Source organism: Gasterosteus aculeatus, chromosome 21, assembly GCF_964276395.1.
Source record: "Gasterosteus aculeatus chromosome 21, fGasAcu3.hap1.1, whole genome shotgun sequence".
Lineage (NCBI taxonomy): Eukaryota > Metazoa > Chordata > Actinopteri > Perciformes > Gasterosteidae > Gasterosteus > Gasterosteus aculeatus.
Window position 1 is genome coordinate 18,307,451 of NC_135708.1, and position 15,941 is coordinate 18,323,391.

The following is a 15,941-nucleotide window of genomic DNA, read 5'->3' on the forward strand; positions in this document are numbered from 1 at the left end:
GTAGCGGCAAGAACATTAAGGACACTGCTTGTGTGAATTATTGTGAGAAATTCGATAGTGGTAAATAAATAGCTAATTAATTAGGAATAACATTGTTATGCATAATGATTAGTATTTAATCTATGAATGGGTTCAAACCTCTTTTATGTGCACAGACCCTAAATAAATGCTTTAAACCACATCCTGGTCAGCGGCTGGAGGTTTAACCATCGTCACGCTGTATCCTACTGACACCTGGAGACACGGTGTGCAGGGTTTCAGTGTTAACACGCTGCTTCTTGCAGTTCAGTCCTTAAATCATCCAAACACGGTGTTACTGGGGAGTCTCTAGTCACTTTAATGACTCAAATGTGCAGGATTAAATCAGTTAAGACTGCAACTCAGGACCTGAGTAAAACGCTCACAGTCGAGGAGGCGGCTTTTGAAGAAGTTTATTGGCACAGTTATAGCAGCAACGTGTTCTTTGTTCATTTGTCTCAACAACCGTTTGTTTATATTTGGCTTTAAAATAAAAAGTCTCCGGTTAATAGTTTCAATTTACAGCAAATTAAAAAACGATGACGCTCATTTGAAGTGATTGTCGGCACAAATGCATGAAGTGCACATGCGACGTCAACAAAGCGAAACCAAGAATGAGCTCTGTTTCGTAGCTACATTCTTAGAGGTTTTAGTCTGAAGATACTCGCCGTTTATAAATAGATGCAGTATAATTATGGTTATGTTTCAGGGCTGTAAGGTGTTGACATAAAATATATAACAACGCCGCTACGTGGTGACACAACTGTACCCGGCGCTCCGTGTCGTGGCACGTTGCTATGTTGTAAAGTGTGAAGCCGTTGTACACTGAAATACTGTACTTCTCTGCCATTATACAGATAAATACGTTAAATACAGTCTACGGAAGTGTCCCCGGTGCACCCACAGCCACCGGGCGCACTCAAGGCGCGGCATCGGCTTCCCACCAGCTCCGACGACATCGCCCGCCGGACTCTTCCGACTCCATAGCGGGAATATCAGAACATCCACTTGTCAGAGGACCCCGGGCCCGAGGGCTCCCACCGGCCCTCAGTAGAAAGCCGGGTTCGTGTGCTCGATGACGCAGCGCCGGCAGTGGCGTCTCACGAACCGCAGGGCCTCCGGCGACACCTCGCAGTCCTGCACGTTGAGGAGCTGCAGCTCGCAGCAGTTGGCCGCCAGGGCCTTGAGGCCTCGGCCCGTCACGCTCTCGCAGGCCCTGAGGCTCACCCGCCTCAGGCCTTGGCAGTACATGGCCAGCTGCTCCAGGCCGCCGTCCGACACCAGCGGGCACTTGCCCACGTCCAGGGACTTGAGCCGCGGGCAGCTCCTGGCCAGGTGGCTCAGGCCGTGGTCCGTGAGCCCCTCGCAGCCCCTGGCGTTCAGGTAGCGCAGCCTCGGGCAGTAGCGGGCCACGTAGCGGACGCCCACGTCGGTGATGCGCGTGCAGTGGGCCACGCTCAGGTAGCGCAGGCAGCCCTCCAGGCGGGCGACTTCCCGCAGGCCGAAGTCCCCCACCAGGCGGCAGTCGCTGAGGCTGAGCTCCCGTATCGAGGGGCAGTGGACGGACAGGTGGCGCAGGGCCTCGTCCGTCAGCCGGGTGCAGCGGCGCAAGTACAGATGCGTCAGGCGGGGGCAGTGCGAGGCGATAGTTCGCAGGCCCTCGTCCTCGAGGGAAAAACAATCGGTCATGTCCAGGTAGTGGATGGAGATCTGCTGGCCGTGAAGTGGAGAGAGCTGCAGCGAGGCCTCCTGGGTGAGGCTGATGCACGTGACCTTGGAGCAGCCTGGAGGAGGAAGAGGAGGTTGTCAAAAGAGTCGATTTTGTTTAAAAGGGACAAGATCGTAGTGTCTTAAAACAACATTCAGGCGTCTCACACCACGAGGAGGCAAATTTATTGTTCAAGTCGTATTCTGAGTCGCCACCCGAGGGCGCCAGTAAAACCTGCTGTGTCTGCAGCAACAAGAAGCACCAACTGTTTGAGTCCGAACAAGTCCAAGAAAACCTAAAGGGTGGTGAAGGAGAATCAAAGGCTACGGTTTTCACCATTTGAAATAATGCACTACATTTCCTTTATTCTGTGCCATTTTAAATAAAAGCCACAAGTAGGCTACTTTTACACCAAAGGGCTAACTTCCTGGTGCTAATGGCGCAGACGTTGCTCTGCCACCAGATTCACGAAGTTGGAAGAAATGTTATTTGTGTCACTTAATGAAGGCAGCAGACAGCTCTCCTTTACTCACGTCGAGGTGAGTTCTGCTTTCCGCTAAAGGAAGCCTTTCTTCTCACACGCGGGAGCTTTAGGTCGGCTTAAAGTCTGCTCCTCTAATGGTTTCACCAGCTCCACTCGAAACAAATGAGAGGGACTCAGGAGGGGAATTCATTTTGTATGGATGTCGGGGAGAGAGAGACCATTACCGGGCCATTACTGCGAGGTTACAGAAGTACATTTCTCTTTCTCTCTTACCTGAGAGGTTCAGGTGCTCCAGGCTCGGGCAGCGGGACACCACCTCAAACACGGCCTCGTTGGAGACGTTGTAACAGCCGGCGACCTCCAGGCGGCGCAGCTCCGGGCAGCAGTGAGCCACCACGTGCAGCCCCCGGTCGGTGAGCCTTTTGCAGCCGTTCACCACCACCGTCTCCAGGGTCAGACACACGTTGGGGGTGTCCTGGCACAGCCGGTGGGTCAGGACCCTGATGGCCCGGTCGGCGTGGAGCAGCTCTCCGGTCAGCCGGACGGTGCCCCACAGCCGGGGGTCCCACGCCAGGTTGTACCAGCGGCGGCACACGCGCGCGCAGCGGCACAGCTGATTGGTGGGCAGGTGGGAGAAGATCTGTAGCAGGGCGTGGTCGGGCAGGAGGTCCACGGGGGCGTGGTGGTGGCTTTTGGAATGGCGCGAGCGGGTGTGGGTGCCGGGCTGGGAGTGGACCACGGCGACGGTCTCGGCGCGGGCCGAGGAGGAGGACGAGTTGGTGTCATGGCCGTTACTGGAGAGGGAGGAGGACTTGGACGGCAGGATGAGGCCGGGGCTCGGGGTGCTCAGGGTCCGGGTGCTGGAGTCTAAACCTAAACCTAAGAGAGGGGCAGAGAAAAGCTTGTTTGGGATTTGAACTTAAAACAGTTAAAAAGCTAAAGAAAAGGGATTGAAAAGTGCATCACAATGGTGCCACACATCCACACCAGCTATTATCGTCAACAAGGAGGCGTTTCCATAGATCCCCACGCGGTGTTTTGGGGTGTTTGGGAAAAGATGCGTCGGAGGCGCCTCTCCCATCAGATGAACTCCTCGAAGCGCCCAGCTGAGGAGCTTCGGTGCTGGGGCCGACATTGTACGGTTATCCCTTTCGTAAACACGGAGGCCCCCCCCCCCTCCCCCGACAGATGTGCGCTCTGAAGACGCAGCTGCGGTGATCGGGGGGCTGGATCCCATCCCGGTGGCGTGAGCCCTCGGCTTCGTAAGCCGGGGCGTCGGGATCGCGCACCCGGGGTCGACGGCTGTCACGCTGAGTGCTCCTCTCCGATGATATCTGCGTCTCCTCGTCGCCCCTCCAACTGGTCTTGGGCTCGGTTGAATTGATGGTCATCGCTAAAAGCATTTCAAGTAATGGTGCGTATGATGTCACTTGCTGTCCACTACAAGTCTGCAGGCCTTATGGGCAAAAAAACAGGACATATATGTGAAAGTCGCGTGTAACGATAAAAGAGGATCTCAACTTTTTAAGTTTTGAGTTAAAGGCTTTGACTTTTACAGGGGGGGGGGAAATGTGTCGTATCATTCTAGGAACCAGGAACTAGGAACTCAATAAGTTTAGACACATTTCTTTAGTAAGTCACTTACGTCACGAAAGTCATGCAAAATAAGTTGCGCGGGACGTGGACAGTGGTCTCCTGTGTTCAACCCACCTCTACCGACTATACCTCGACCAGGTACCTGCTTATAACACTTTGGCTTGTGTTTGTGTAGTTTGGCTTTCTTGAGGGAATTGTACTTCTTGTTCTGGGTCTGTACCCTCTTGGACCGACAGTCAGCCGGATCGGCATCGTCATGACGAATGGGCCGCATCCCGCCCGTCAGACAGGACAGCTGGGCAGTGACACCGTCCTGCAGATCTGTATTCCAGACCTGGGGAATCCGCCTCCCGCCTGGCCTCTGATGACATCCACAGGCCGGCCCTCCCGGGAACATGTCCACCGGTTCACGGCTACTTTGCAAACTCCTCTCTCGTGGGCCCTAAAAGGTCTCGTTGGGCTGCAGGTTCGGGGAAGAACTGTGAGAGTCCAATACGCATCGCGTGATAAGACCTGCACTCGGTATAGGCCTAATACATCACATTCTTGGGTGGTCTGCAAATGATTAGCTCAACTTTTAATGTCTGGGATTGTTTTGTTTACCCTGGCCTGTGTATTTCTATCTTAATACAAAGGATTTAACGGTTTGAGGCCCTTACAAACACTTCATCTATTTCGAATTTCACACACCTGTCCAAATATATCATGGCAGTGGTTGGTGCAAAGGCTTTTTAATGCTTATTCAAGCACGCTGCGAGGATTGCAAGATTCCCGAGTTAATACCTAGTTATCAACGAATTATCCAACATGGGCTGGAAACCGCACACTGTGCATCACAGAGCTGTATGAAATCAGTGTATTTTGGCCAAAGGATCGCCTGCTGTGACCTTTTCCCATTAAATAATAGGAATATTAATGCTATAAGCTCATATATTTACCGTTTGAAAGTTGAATTAAAGTGTCAACCCTCAGGCAAAGATCAACCAAAGTCTCCAACATGCGGGAGGAGATCGGATTGCACCGCTTGAGTCTCGCTGAATGCGTGTCTTTGTCGTCCAAACCCGAGCTAACGCGATGGATTCCGCACGCGGGGGACGAACTCGTCTGCCACTGGCCGAGGACAGACGTCCAAAATTGCGTAGTCACATGTGTCACTGATCAGAAGAGAGCTCCGAGCGGAGAAACACAGCGCTACTAATTAGACTGCATCCTCTCCTCCACCTCCCTCGAGTCACACGTCCACACAGCTGGAGGGAAAGTTAATTGAAGACAGCTTTGCAGATTAGCTCGGTTACGCTTGATTTTAGAGAGAGAGCGCTTGGGTCTCTTTGAGAACACTGTATTATTTTTTCCGAGTGGGAAAAGGCATCTTTTTATCCAATCACCAACGACTACTCGATACTGTAAATTATCTTGAGATTGAAATATTTTCTCTTCTTTCACACTTTGTCATTTCTGAGGAAGTGGTCAACTTTTTTCTGAAGTTGAAGAACCTCAAGTCGATTTTCAGCATGTGACATCTGTTGCAATCAACAGATGTTTTTTGAAGGCCTAAATATATTATAAGCATTTGATCAGGTGCCGAAAGTCTTGCCACAGCCTGACAAAAATCAAACCCTGCATCCTTTTAAATGAGAAGTGCCGTGGACAGCAGATCCATCTCCATGACAACCAAGTCAACTCACTTAATGAAGACCATCTGAAAATTCAAAGCTCCAGAAACAGTTGCCTCGGGTGATATTTGCTCTCAGCGCCAAAGTAGCCATGAAAGAAGGAACTTTGGAATCTGTGGAAGTTAACCAGTGGGGTGTTGTTTTATATGCGTGTATCACTGCAGACCTATCATTAACGGAACAGATACCGTGCAGCTGTTAAAATGCTCTTCAAGGGGACTGTAAGTGCAGATGGTGGGAGACTCAATTCAGTTTAGGAAATCAGAGGAGAAGCAGTGAAACATCTGGTCTTCACCCTCTACAAAGCACAACGGAACAGTGGTGAAATGAAAGAGAAAGTCATGCATTCTGAATGTGCGCGTAGCCACAGAGAGGCATACTTGGCTGAAATCACTGCCACTAATATCCAAATTTAAGCTGATCCGCAGCAGGATCCCATTAACATCACCTTACTTCTGAGACACATCTGGATCGGGCTTTGATGCCAGAAGTTTAATGTAAATCAATGGAAGTGATCACTGAAAGGACAACGTGCTCGCGTGAGGAGGAGGATGATGATGCAGCTGCGCGTTCGAAGTGATGTCGCTTTAATAGCAAGAATTTCTTCTTTTTTTTTTTTAAAGTAACACACAAAAACAGATTCAAGGGCCTCTGTAAGAAAACATCGGCGAGAGGGAAAGAGAGAGGGAAGATAAATTGGCAGAAGAGTCTGCAGACTTTGCAGAGACGGAGACAAGTGCAGAGTGGCAATCCGGTCAATGCAGAGTTTGACGCAGTCTGGTCATAAACCGACGCCGCGGGGTTCCTTTTTCAGCATCTCGCGCTGCTGTCGGGCTCTGCTGAGGCCCCCGCCGGCAGCTCGCTGTGTTATTACCTCTGCATCTGGCAGGACAGACCGATCCATTACCGCAATGCCATTAGCCCGGTGACATGTTGCTGCTCTGCCTCTCCCCCCACCCTCCTCCCCGAGAGCGTGACCGGCCGCGTGGTGCACGTTAGAACCCAGAGACGCTCGTTTTTCGACTCGACAGTCATGAAAATCAAATTCTGAATGAAAAAGTGCCCGCTAATAAAAAAAGGCGACCAGCAGAATGATTTTGCACTAAACCGCTACGTGCTGCGACTTTTCTTTTTGGGGTTTTTTTTTAAAGGGGAAACATCCGACTGAGAGGGAGAACTCCGTGGGATAAGAAACATCTGGGTCTGTCTTGGGTTTTATTGAATACATGGAAGTTGATCTTACCGTGCCGTGTGGCGGGCCGGGCTATCAGCAAAGCCTTCACTACAGGAAGGTGTTACGTCACCGGGCAACCTGAGAGACAATAGGGCCTTCTGGTTCCTTCACAATGTGCACACTTGGACAGGAAACAGACTCCCTCAGCTTCACACAACCCCCATAACTCCACCACCACTTCTGCACCGCGGCTACTCTCACACTCACTCAGCCTCTGGATTCAGTTGTTGTTGGGTTTTTTTAAAGCTCGGGTGCACGTGAGCCAAGAACTATTACGCTCTTTGCCCCGCAACGCGACTAATTTCCCCAGCGGAGTTTTCAGCCCTTTAAAGCCCTCCTGTCAGTTCAAAAGACGCAAACGTCTCCACGTGCAGAGGAGGACAGCCATGTCTTAAAGCCAAATTCAAAAGGCGCGATGCACTCGATGTCAAAAACCAGCATCTGCGTGCGTCTGTCCACCGCAGCACACGTTTTCCAGAATAAAGATGGCGGTCCAGACTCTGAAGCCAAACCTTTGGCAAATCATTGAAATCCACTCAAAGATGACTTTTTTTTTGTTGCTTTTCTGTGCAGTTCATGTGTGTGTGTGTGTGTGTGTGTGTGTGTGTGTGTGTGTGTGTGTGTGAGCGTTATAGAGCGCCGAGTGACACTCGTGTTGAATGACTCAGGAGGGTAACGTTGGCTACGCGCAGCAAACAGCGAGAAGAACCGCTCGTCAGACAGGAATGGAAAAGCCAGCGCTGGCCTGAGCTTTGCTTGGTGGTGATGAGGAGCAAATGTAATGATCTCATGTGGTTGAGGCGACAGAACAAGGGAAGAGCTGGGTAGTTCTGGTCAAACTCTCCATGAAAAAACGGTCCAATTTAACTCCCAAGCGGTTCCTTTAGATGAGTGAAAAACTAAAACTGCTTCATAAAACCAGCTCAAGGGTAAGCATGCTGGTCATTGTGAATATATACATTAAATCCTAACCCTTAAAATTGAAGCAGTAAGTAAGTTTTAAAAAGCCTGAAAGATACAACTTTGCCTGGAGAGTAGACTCTTTCCCCTTTAACCAAATATAATGTTAATTCAGGCCGTTTACCTCCGATGGAAGTGTGCTTTTGATCTGAGTTCACGAGCCGACACTAATGGTTCTGGTCCCTGAGAACCAGCGTGTTCTTCATTTAAAAGTCCAATTTCTGTGCTTCACGTGAACGATTCTGGTGTTATTTACACCCACAAAACGGCGTTTCGGTCCGACCACGACCCCCTTCAACTTTTCCGCTCATTTTCTGTAGCCTTGCAGCTTCAGCCACTTTGCTGCTTACGTAATGAAACAAACCACAGAGTGAGAAGAGGGGGGGGGGGGGGGGGGGGGCGAGTCCAATGTGTCGGTTCAGCTGGTCCGCAACCGTGCTCACCAGCCGCCACATAAAGGCCCCAAGACCCAGGTGAAAAAAAAAAAAACACCCACCCGTGAGCCAAAACCTGAAAAAAAAGGGACTGAAAAAAAAAAAAACCTGACGGCGTTGAAAACAACAGGGCCGGCGTCTCCCCTCCCCGGGACCGAGAAGGGACGAGCGGTAACCGGAGAGGAGTTATGTGATCTGCCCCTCCTTCCCCTCCTCCATCCCCTCCTCCGTCCCCTCCTCCATCCCCTCCGCCGCGGTGCAGAAAAGGAACTTGTGCTCCACCAATACAGCCGGCGCTGAATGAGTACGAGCTTCTGGAGGCTACGAATTCCCGAGCAGAGAAAGGAGAACTATCTCCAACCCTACTTCCTCTAATCCTCCGTAAAACAGTCAACCACCTGCCAAACATTTCCCTCTGAAGAAACAGATCCTCCTTCATACGCAGACAAACCACCTTTCCGACGCGACTGAAGGTCCAACGCAGACGAGCGGCACCATCGGCGCTGCAGACACATTCGTCACGCGAGCTCCAGGTTGGCCCAGCGAGAGGTCGGCCTGCCAAGTCTTCCGCAGTAATGAAAGATTAAAAAGTAGTGACAGCTTAAATCTGCCCTTCCGCCTTCGAGAACGTCCCCGGCGGGGGGGCCGCGACACGCGCGAACGCCTGGCCGGCCCGGCCTCTTCCATTCTTGGCCCGGCCAGAATCAACAGTGAAAGGCGATACGTGGGGCTTGAGTAAACACCAGCAGATGGGTCGCCAGTGAGCGAGGGCGGCCCGCGGATGAAGTGCGAGGGATCTGCGACGCCTTCGGGAGGGCAGAAATATGAACTTGTCGGACGTGCGGTTCAGACGGCATGGCTGAACCTCCACCATGGATATGTGTGTAGTGTGTGAGGCTGTAACGGTTATGAGAGAGTTTGTGGTTGCATCATCACCGAGCCAAATAAAAAGGCTTTTATTAGTATAAATAATCTAAAACACCTGAGCGAGTGTTGTGAGAATTGCATTTGCAAAATTCCAGTGAGGAACCCAAAAGATCTACTTTTTAAAAAGGTTTTTCATGAACTGCCTGCAACGATTCTCTGTAGGAAACAGAATCTAAAGGTTATTGCACATAAATCCTCTGTTTTCTGCTGTGGAAGGACACAGTCAGCTTTTCCCGTCACTCTTATCACTGTTGCTGTGGTCCTTGGCCGACGCAGAGGAAGTCGGCATGTTCATTGTTCCCACCGCCCCCCCCCTCACGTCCGTTCCTCAGCTACCTTCCCGGTGCCGTTACAAACGGCCGAAAGGAGCTGACCCGACCCTGAAGCAAAAGGCCGCTTTGACATCTGCGGGTCCCGCGTTGCCTCCCAATCCCGGCGCGGCGCCGAATTGGCTGATACGCGGCGAAGAAGACACGCAGGCCGAAAACCTCTCTGGGCACCAACCCCCCCCCCCGGGGAGGCCCAGACGGGGTCCCAAGCGCGACCCTCCTCACCCCCGGTGGGAGATACTGAGTTTCATCCCACAGGAAGGATTTACTGTGCCTTTCAGTCTGCGGCCAATAAGCAGCTGGGTCAGGCCGCCACAAGCGTCTGAATAACAAATGAAAAACAGACACTTTGCAGAACGTCTGCCAGATGATCGGTTGGTTTTCAGGAGCAGAACCAGTGTAACTTCCAAAATGTTGATTTTTGGGGGGGGGAACACATGTTACAGAAAATGGCCTCCTCCATCTTCATGCCGATATCCGGGCTGGACAATGATTCAATAGTTCACTGAGTTTAATTCCAGGGCTTGGAGATGATTATCGCATCTCTCGGTCTCTTCTGGTGACAGAAATCTTTATTTGTGGAGGAGTTAAGCATTTCTCGTCTACAGCGGCTTTGGTTTGTATCCAACACACACGGCCTTAAAGGGAAGATTATGTGTCTCTCAACAGAGGAAATTACTTTTACAAAAAAAAGAAGTTGAATCCATGAACATTCTCAACATTGAATAATAGCTGTGGTTTACTTTGTCTGGTGTGACCTGCAGCGTTTGGGGGATGACGCTGGTTAACTTGGATTGTGCCGTGTTGACACACTGTTTGGTGATTCTTCTCTACTTGTGACACTGTCACATAAAGCTTTTCATAATAACTATAAATGTAACCTTTAACAACCACGGTGGCTTTGAGCAAAAGTTATATCTTTAAGTGAAATTGCATGGTTCAGTTGTCCAAAAATAATATTTCAACTGCAGTTAAACATCCATTTGTTTATTATCAATTGGGCTCCATTCGACTTTAGAAAAACCTGGAGCAAATATATTTAAATATATATATTTCATTTATTAAAAAGACTACCTTAACTTAAAGGAATAATCCTGCCAATGCCGCTTGATCTCAACTATACAGAACACAACTCTTTTGTCCCTTTTTCTGACTACCGAAAATGTAGTGTTACGCATCAGCCATGGACAGAATCCAAGGCGGCTGTGCGTGAACGAGCTCCGCTACCTTTCTTCTGCCGCTGACATTAACCAACGGACTAATTGACCGGCAGTGACGGGCGTGCGCGCACGGTGTGAGGCCTCGTCCGAAAGACCCAGCGTGTGGTGGAAACGGCCCAGACTGCTTCCTGATCAGTGCAGCGGAGCGCAGGACCGGGCGGGCGAGGCGGAACCCGGACCGTGCAATCCGCCACGGTGAGTGTGTGAACGTGGTGTGTGCATGTGTGTGTGTGTGTGTGTTTTTAAGTAGGGGGGATTTGACTGTGGCCACGGTGGTTCCAGGACATGTAATTACTCCCACTTAGCATGGAGGGAAAAAAAAAAAACACACACACAGGCGGGAAATATGATCGGAAAGCCACTAGTCATGTTCTTCACTCTATATATATATATATATATGTATATATTTCTATCTGTGTGCAGGGACACACATTTAAAACAATTGCCGATTTCCCCCCCAAAATACTGGAGTTGGGCTTCTCGACGCAGAGATCCAAGTGAGTCAGCACTTCCAGCGAAATCCGATGAGTCACCCGCCTCGGGGCTAATGCGCAGGCGCAGGAGGGCGACCTCTTGTTCCGCGAGGTTAATCGGTGAATTAACCTCGCTGGAAACCGAGCCGTTGAAACGCGAGGGAGATCGTCGGCCGAGCGACGCTTGGGAACGCGTGCTGTAGCTGCCGTTTGTTTTCTTGTGGGCAGCTTCGACGCCACGGGAAGACCGCGTGCGTCCTGCCGGGGCAGATTTGAGATTGCCGATGGCGACGCACGAGAGGCTGGTGGCGAGCGAGCGCGCGGTAGAACACACACTTTGAGCTTCCCCCTCCTCAAAGTCAATGACGACTCGTCGGGTTCGGGGTCTCTTTTCCTGCTCGCTTGAAGTTCAACACACTCCCAAAAGCCGCGACCCCTGACGAGACGGGTGTTTTCCTCGGGACCGGGTGGAGACCAAAAAGGGGATAAAAAAAGGGGTTTTAGCAACGCATGTTTCTCCGCGTCGGCTGGATGTCAAAATAAGTTTGCGTACGTCTTTGAATCTGTCGGCTAATGTGTTCGTGTTTGTGTTTGCAGCTTTTCAGAAGAGACGGGAATTCAAATAACTCCGGTTTAGTGTAATGAAATCTTGACAGTTTGTCTGTGCGAGGAGGGGAGAGACGGCCGCAGGGTAACAAAGGGTGAAGCTCCTCTCCCATGTTTTACTCCACCACACCTTCCCCAGCACCGCCCCCTCCCTGGCAACGCTTTGAGCCCGATACGGCCACAGTTTAGATAAGCATTCTTCCACAGTGAGGAGTCAGGCGTGTTTTCTTTCTCTCTTTTTTTGTTCCTGCTCAAACGAAGCCTGAGAAAGGCCTTTGGTTTCTGATGGGAGCTGTGAGTTTGTTTTCCGTTTATACCGGGAACACGCAGGTTTCTCTCCAAAAATAGGCAGCGCAGAAAGTGGATGAGGAGGACAGAGAGGGGTGGTGGGAGGAGGAGGAGGAGATGGGGAGTTTGGTTAATGAGCACCAGATGCCTTACCTTCGGTGGTAGCCGCATTCTTTGGAGCTTTGGTTGGTGTGTGATCTGTACTCGAACTGATGTCAGAAGAGATGCTTGAGCTCCCTTTACCTGCGGGGGGAAAAACACAACTGCTGGGACACAGTATGGCAACTTTGGGATGACAAACTGCAGTTACGATTTATCTCTTTTTTTTTTCTTCACACAGCCTTTGATCCCTTCAAGTCGAGCGAAAACTCTTTTTATGGTTAATTCCTATTTGACGGAGACAAGGTGTTTCATGATGTATGTAATACGGTGAGGATGAAGGAAGTTTTCATGACTTCACTTTTGGATGAATGGTTGGGCTTGGCGCGTGCACAAAGTCTTCACTGGTTAGTTTGAGTGAGGCTCCGTTTTTTTTTAATGTTTGGACGAGGAATGACTTCTCCATAAATCCCCCCCCCCCGCCAGAACCTCCTTCGGCTCAAGAGTCCAGCGAGGCTTCGGCAGCAGATTCGGCCTCACCTCTGCTGCTCCGCTGGGAACAAAGCGAGGCGGACTCTCCTGAAGGGACACTACCGCTTCAGTCCAAAGGGGTCTCCAAGATCAACGCAAGACGAAAAGTTCTTCTGACTTCAGTTATGCTCATAAAGACGTACGGCGAGCGGCTCATTCTCCTTCAGGCCGTACAACTGCCACATGGAGGGGCAGAACCTTCCCTCTACCGGCCTTGCGTTGTTAGATTGCTGCACAGCAACACATTTTCAAAAGAGCTATTCTTTGACTGTGTGCCCGTGATGCCGGAGCGAATCAGGCCGGACCGCCGCGGCGGGTTTTGCGGCGCTTCATTCCTCTGTCACATCATAAATGCAGCTCTGCGGCTTTTCCTGAGACTAAGTGCGCGCCTCTCGCCCAGCACGGGGAAGTATTCTCACCCACGCGCGCACATCACGCGCACACCAGACAGTTCCCGAAATAGGCCGCGCGTATAAAAGTTTACGTAGGGATGCAATCAAGCAAAATGCAGAAAACGGTGCCTCCGCGTTCAGCCACACGAAAGACACGCGATCACGTATGATCTCTCATTTTACGCCGACGCAGCTCGTTTGCTGGGGCTCCGAGCTCGTTCCACTTTTTCTAATAGCAGAGCAGAGGGAACACGGCTGGAGGCCCCCGGCGACCTTCAGCTGGTAAAAAGGCCTCGGTTCCTCCGCGCGTGAGGATCCGCGCCACGCCGATGGGTTTCTGTTTGTCGCAGAGGAGCAACTTTGAGGGAAGCTCCTGCTCCCCGTCTTGTGCCGATACCTTGGGTTCAACATTCTGTTTTGTGGAAGGACTGTGGTTCTAACTCATGTTCAACAAAATAAATATGACTGGCACGATTTGTAAGATCTTCATGGAACCACTGCCAGATGGGAGCTTGTTTTTTTGGACAGTTTTGAATGAAACAACATTTTATCTTCTTGTGTGTCCCTGCACTTAACCAGAAAATTGTTCAGATCCTTGTGAACACACTAAAGATGGAAGTTTTAAATGGGGAACATCTGCAGGAACATCGAGCAGATGCCTCCACTAGAGGCTCTGCTGGGTTTAGAGTGTAAGGCTCATGCGTATGTTGAAATGAAGAATAAACACTGTGAAAAGTAATGTCTGCTGTCCTACTCAGAGGAATAAAAAAGAAATAATCAGTTGTCATGAAGCGGATTGAGCAAGAGGAGGAGCCACGTATGTGCTGGGATCTGGTCACCTGACCTGGTGGAGCTGGTCCCCTTGTTATGTTTAACGTCACGACGTCCAATCTGTTCGGTGCAGTTATTGACTTAGGAAGAGAGCTCACTGGAATGTTATTTATACAAACATCTCTGCTCCTGAGACCAAAATAATGTGGCCGAGTGGGAATACAGGTTTTTTTTTCTGAATAAGTAATGTTGATTAGATGGAAAAGACGGCCGGTGAGTGAAGAGGCAGAGTAATACAAACACTAATATGGAAGTTTAACTATGCATGTCCCGCTGAGCTCATCAATAAGTTCATGCTGTGTTTTTTACCAATAAATGGCTTTTGGAGGGAATATATATATATAAATATTACATAAATAAGATTCTACATGTACTACGCATAAGAAGAAAGGAGGATTTTTCTTTTCCTCTTCTGCATGTTTTTGTCGACATATGGATAATGTTGCAGGGGCCAACATGCACAACATGGCTGCCAAATCAAGTAACAGATGGGTTTTTAAGAGATTCGCGATGAAAAATTTTCAGGATTGGCTCTTTATCAAGATAAGACTGACTAAGTGCCAACAGGCCCAAACACTGGTGTCCTTTGACCCGCCTCCACTAAACCTGCAGACAACCACGCTTTGAGAAGTCCATAAATTAATGCACGGTGTCATCTGAAGATCTGGCTGCCAAGTCGGCTCTTTTTGACTGATTATGTGCAGATATTTCATGTATATATTTCATCACGTTTGCTAGTAAATGACATCCCTCTGTCTCAGTTTCATTATGGTACATACAAGTTACAGTAGCAGATTTTTGTATGAACTCCAAATTGTATACTGTACTAAGTGTTTAAAATAGACCACCAGATGTCACTCTGGATAAACGAAGAATATCAACTCATCGTTGATATTATCCCCAGGGGTATTAGCAGAATAATGATATACACGTATAAATAAAAAGTAGTCAATTTAAAGTAAAAAAATGCCACATCAGCACGCATTCTCACAATGTGCAGATGTTTGAATGGAGTTTGGTGCAAACAGAAAACGGTCTGCGGGGATTTGGGAGTTTTCAGCTGGTCCATTAATGTCTATTAGGCCGATCTCCAGGAAGCTACACGCACAAGAAGCATACATTGTTCTCTCTCGTTCTAGTTGCTGCAGATCGCTGTGTGCGGACTTCGATGCGGCGTTGAAACGGGGGGTGGGGGGGTTTTAAAGGCGGCGATGAGAGCACTTACCCTCGCTTCCATACTGTTTTCCATTGTTCGCACCCATTTCAAAGAAAAGATAATCTACGCGCAACACTCGGTGAATCCAACGCAGTTAAATTCCACAGAGGAACCCGGTGCTTCCATGAAGAGAGACGCGACGCAGGCCCGCCAGCCCCGACTCCAAATAGTCAATCCAGATGTGGAGCACGGGACGCCTCGGCATTACGCAAACCCAGAGTCCAGACTGGAGCTTCCAGCGGCGCAGACTTCATATATCTGAACGTCCGCGGGACAAAGAGCGCTGAAAGGCTACACGCACGCACGCACGCACGGACCCGCGCGCGCGCACGCGCAAATCCCCTTTTGGAGGAGTTGGAGAGAGAAGTTTTTTTTTTTTGTGAAGTGGCCCAAATGGCAAGCAGCTGTTTATCAGGCTGCGCGCGGCCAGACGACTCGGGGAGGACCCGCGGCTCTCCTCCTCGGGACCCGGACTTAAAGAGACCGCAGGCCGGCGGGGACATGCGGGCATTTAACCAAAGAAGCCCACGACGGGACAGGAATTCATTTCACTTCATTAGGAGTCACCAACTCACATGCCGGAGTAAAAGTGCACAAATCTTTAACGATACTTTAGGGAAGTGAAAAGTAAAATTTCTGCCCCTGAAGTGAGTAGAAGAAGCCTATAAAGTAGCTTAATACCTTCTTTCCACCCGTGGAATGACACAATCACAGTTCATAACTTACACAATGGAAGCAGTCAGTGTACCATTAAGTTATTCCTCCTTAAGTACGTAATTAACATTTAAGCATTATATCATCACAGGTGTGACTTTAAGATTTCCAGCCAATCAGAGTGAAGGACACATCATCTCTAAATGTTCTGAGGATACAGGCCCGCTGACAGAGGAGAATGGTCTAACCACATATTTGGGAATGTGTC

At 49.9% G+C, this 15,941-nt stretch overlaps 1 protein-coding gene across 1 annotated transcript; it reads right to left on the reverse strand.

Moving 5' to 3' along the window:
- Positions 1–416: 416 nt before the first annotated feature.
- LOC144383050 (F-box/LRR-repeat protein 7-like) lies at positions 417–15,482 on the reverse strand. The gene is made up of 4 exons (XM_078096111.1): positions 15,029–15,482; positions 12,104–12,193; positions 2,484–3,089; positions 417–1,802 (listed from the first exon to the last, which is right to left on the reverse strand). Exons 1-4 carry the CDS (start codon positions 15,063–15,065, stop codon positions 1,066–1,068), a joined length of 1,470 nt encoding a protein of 489 aa, XP_077952237.1. The 5' UTR covers positions 15,066–15,482; the 3' UTR covers positions 417–1,065.
- Positions 15,483–15,941: the final 459 nt, after the last annotated feature.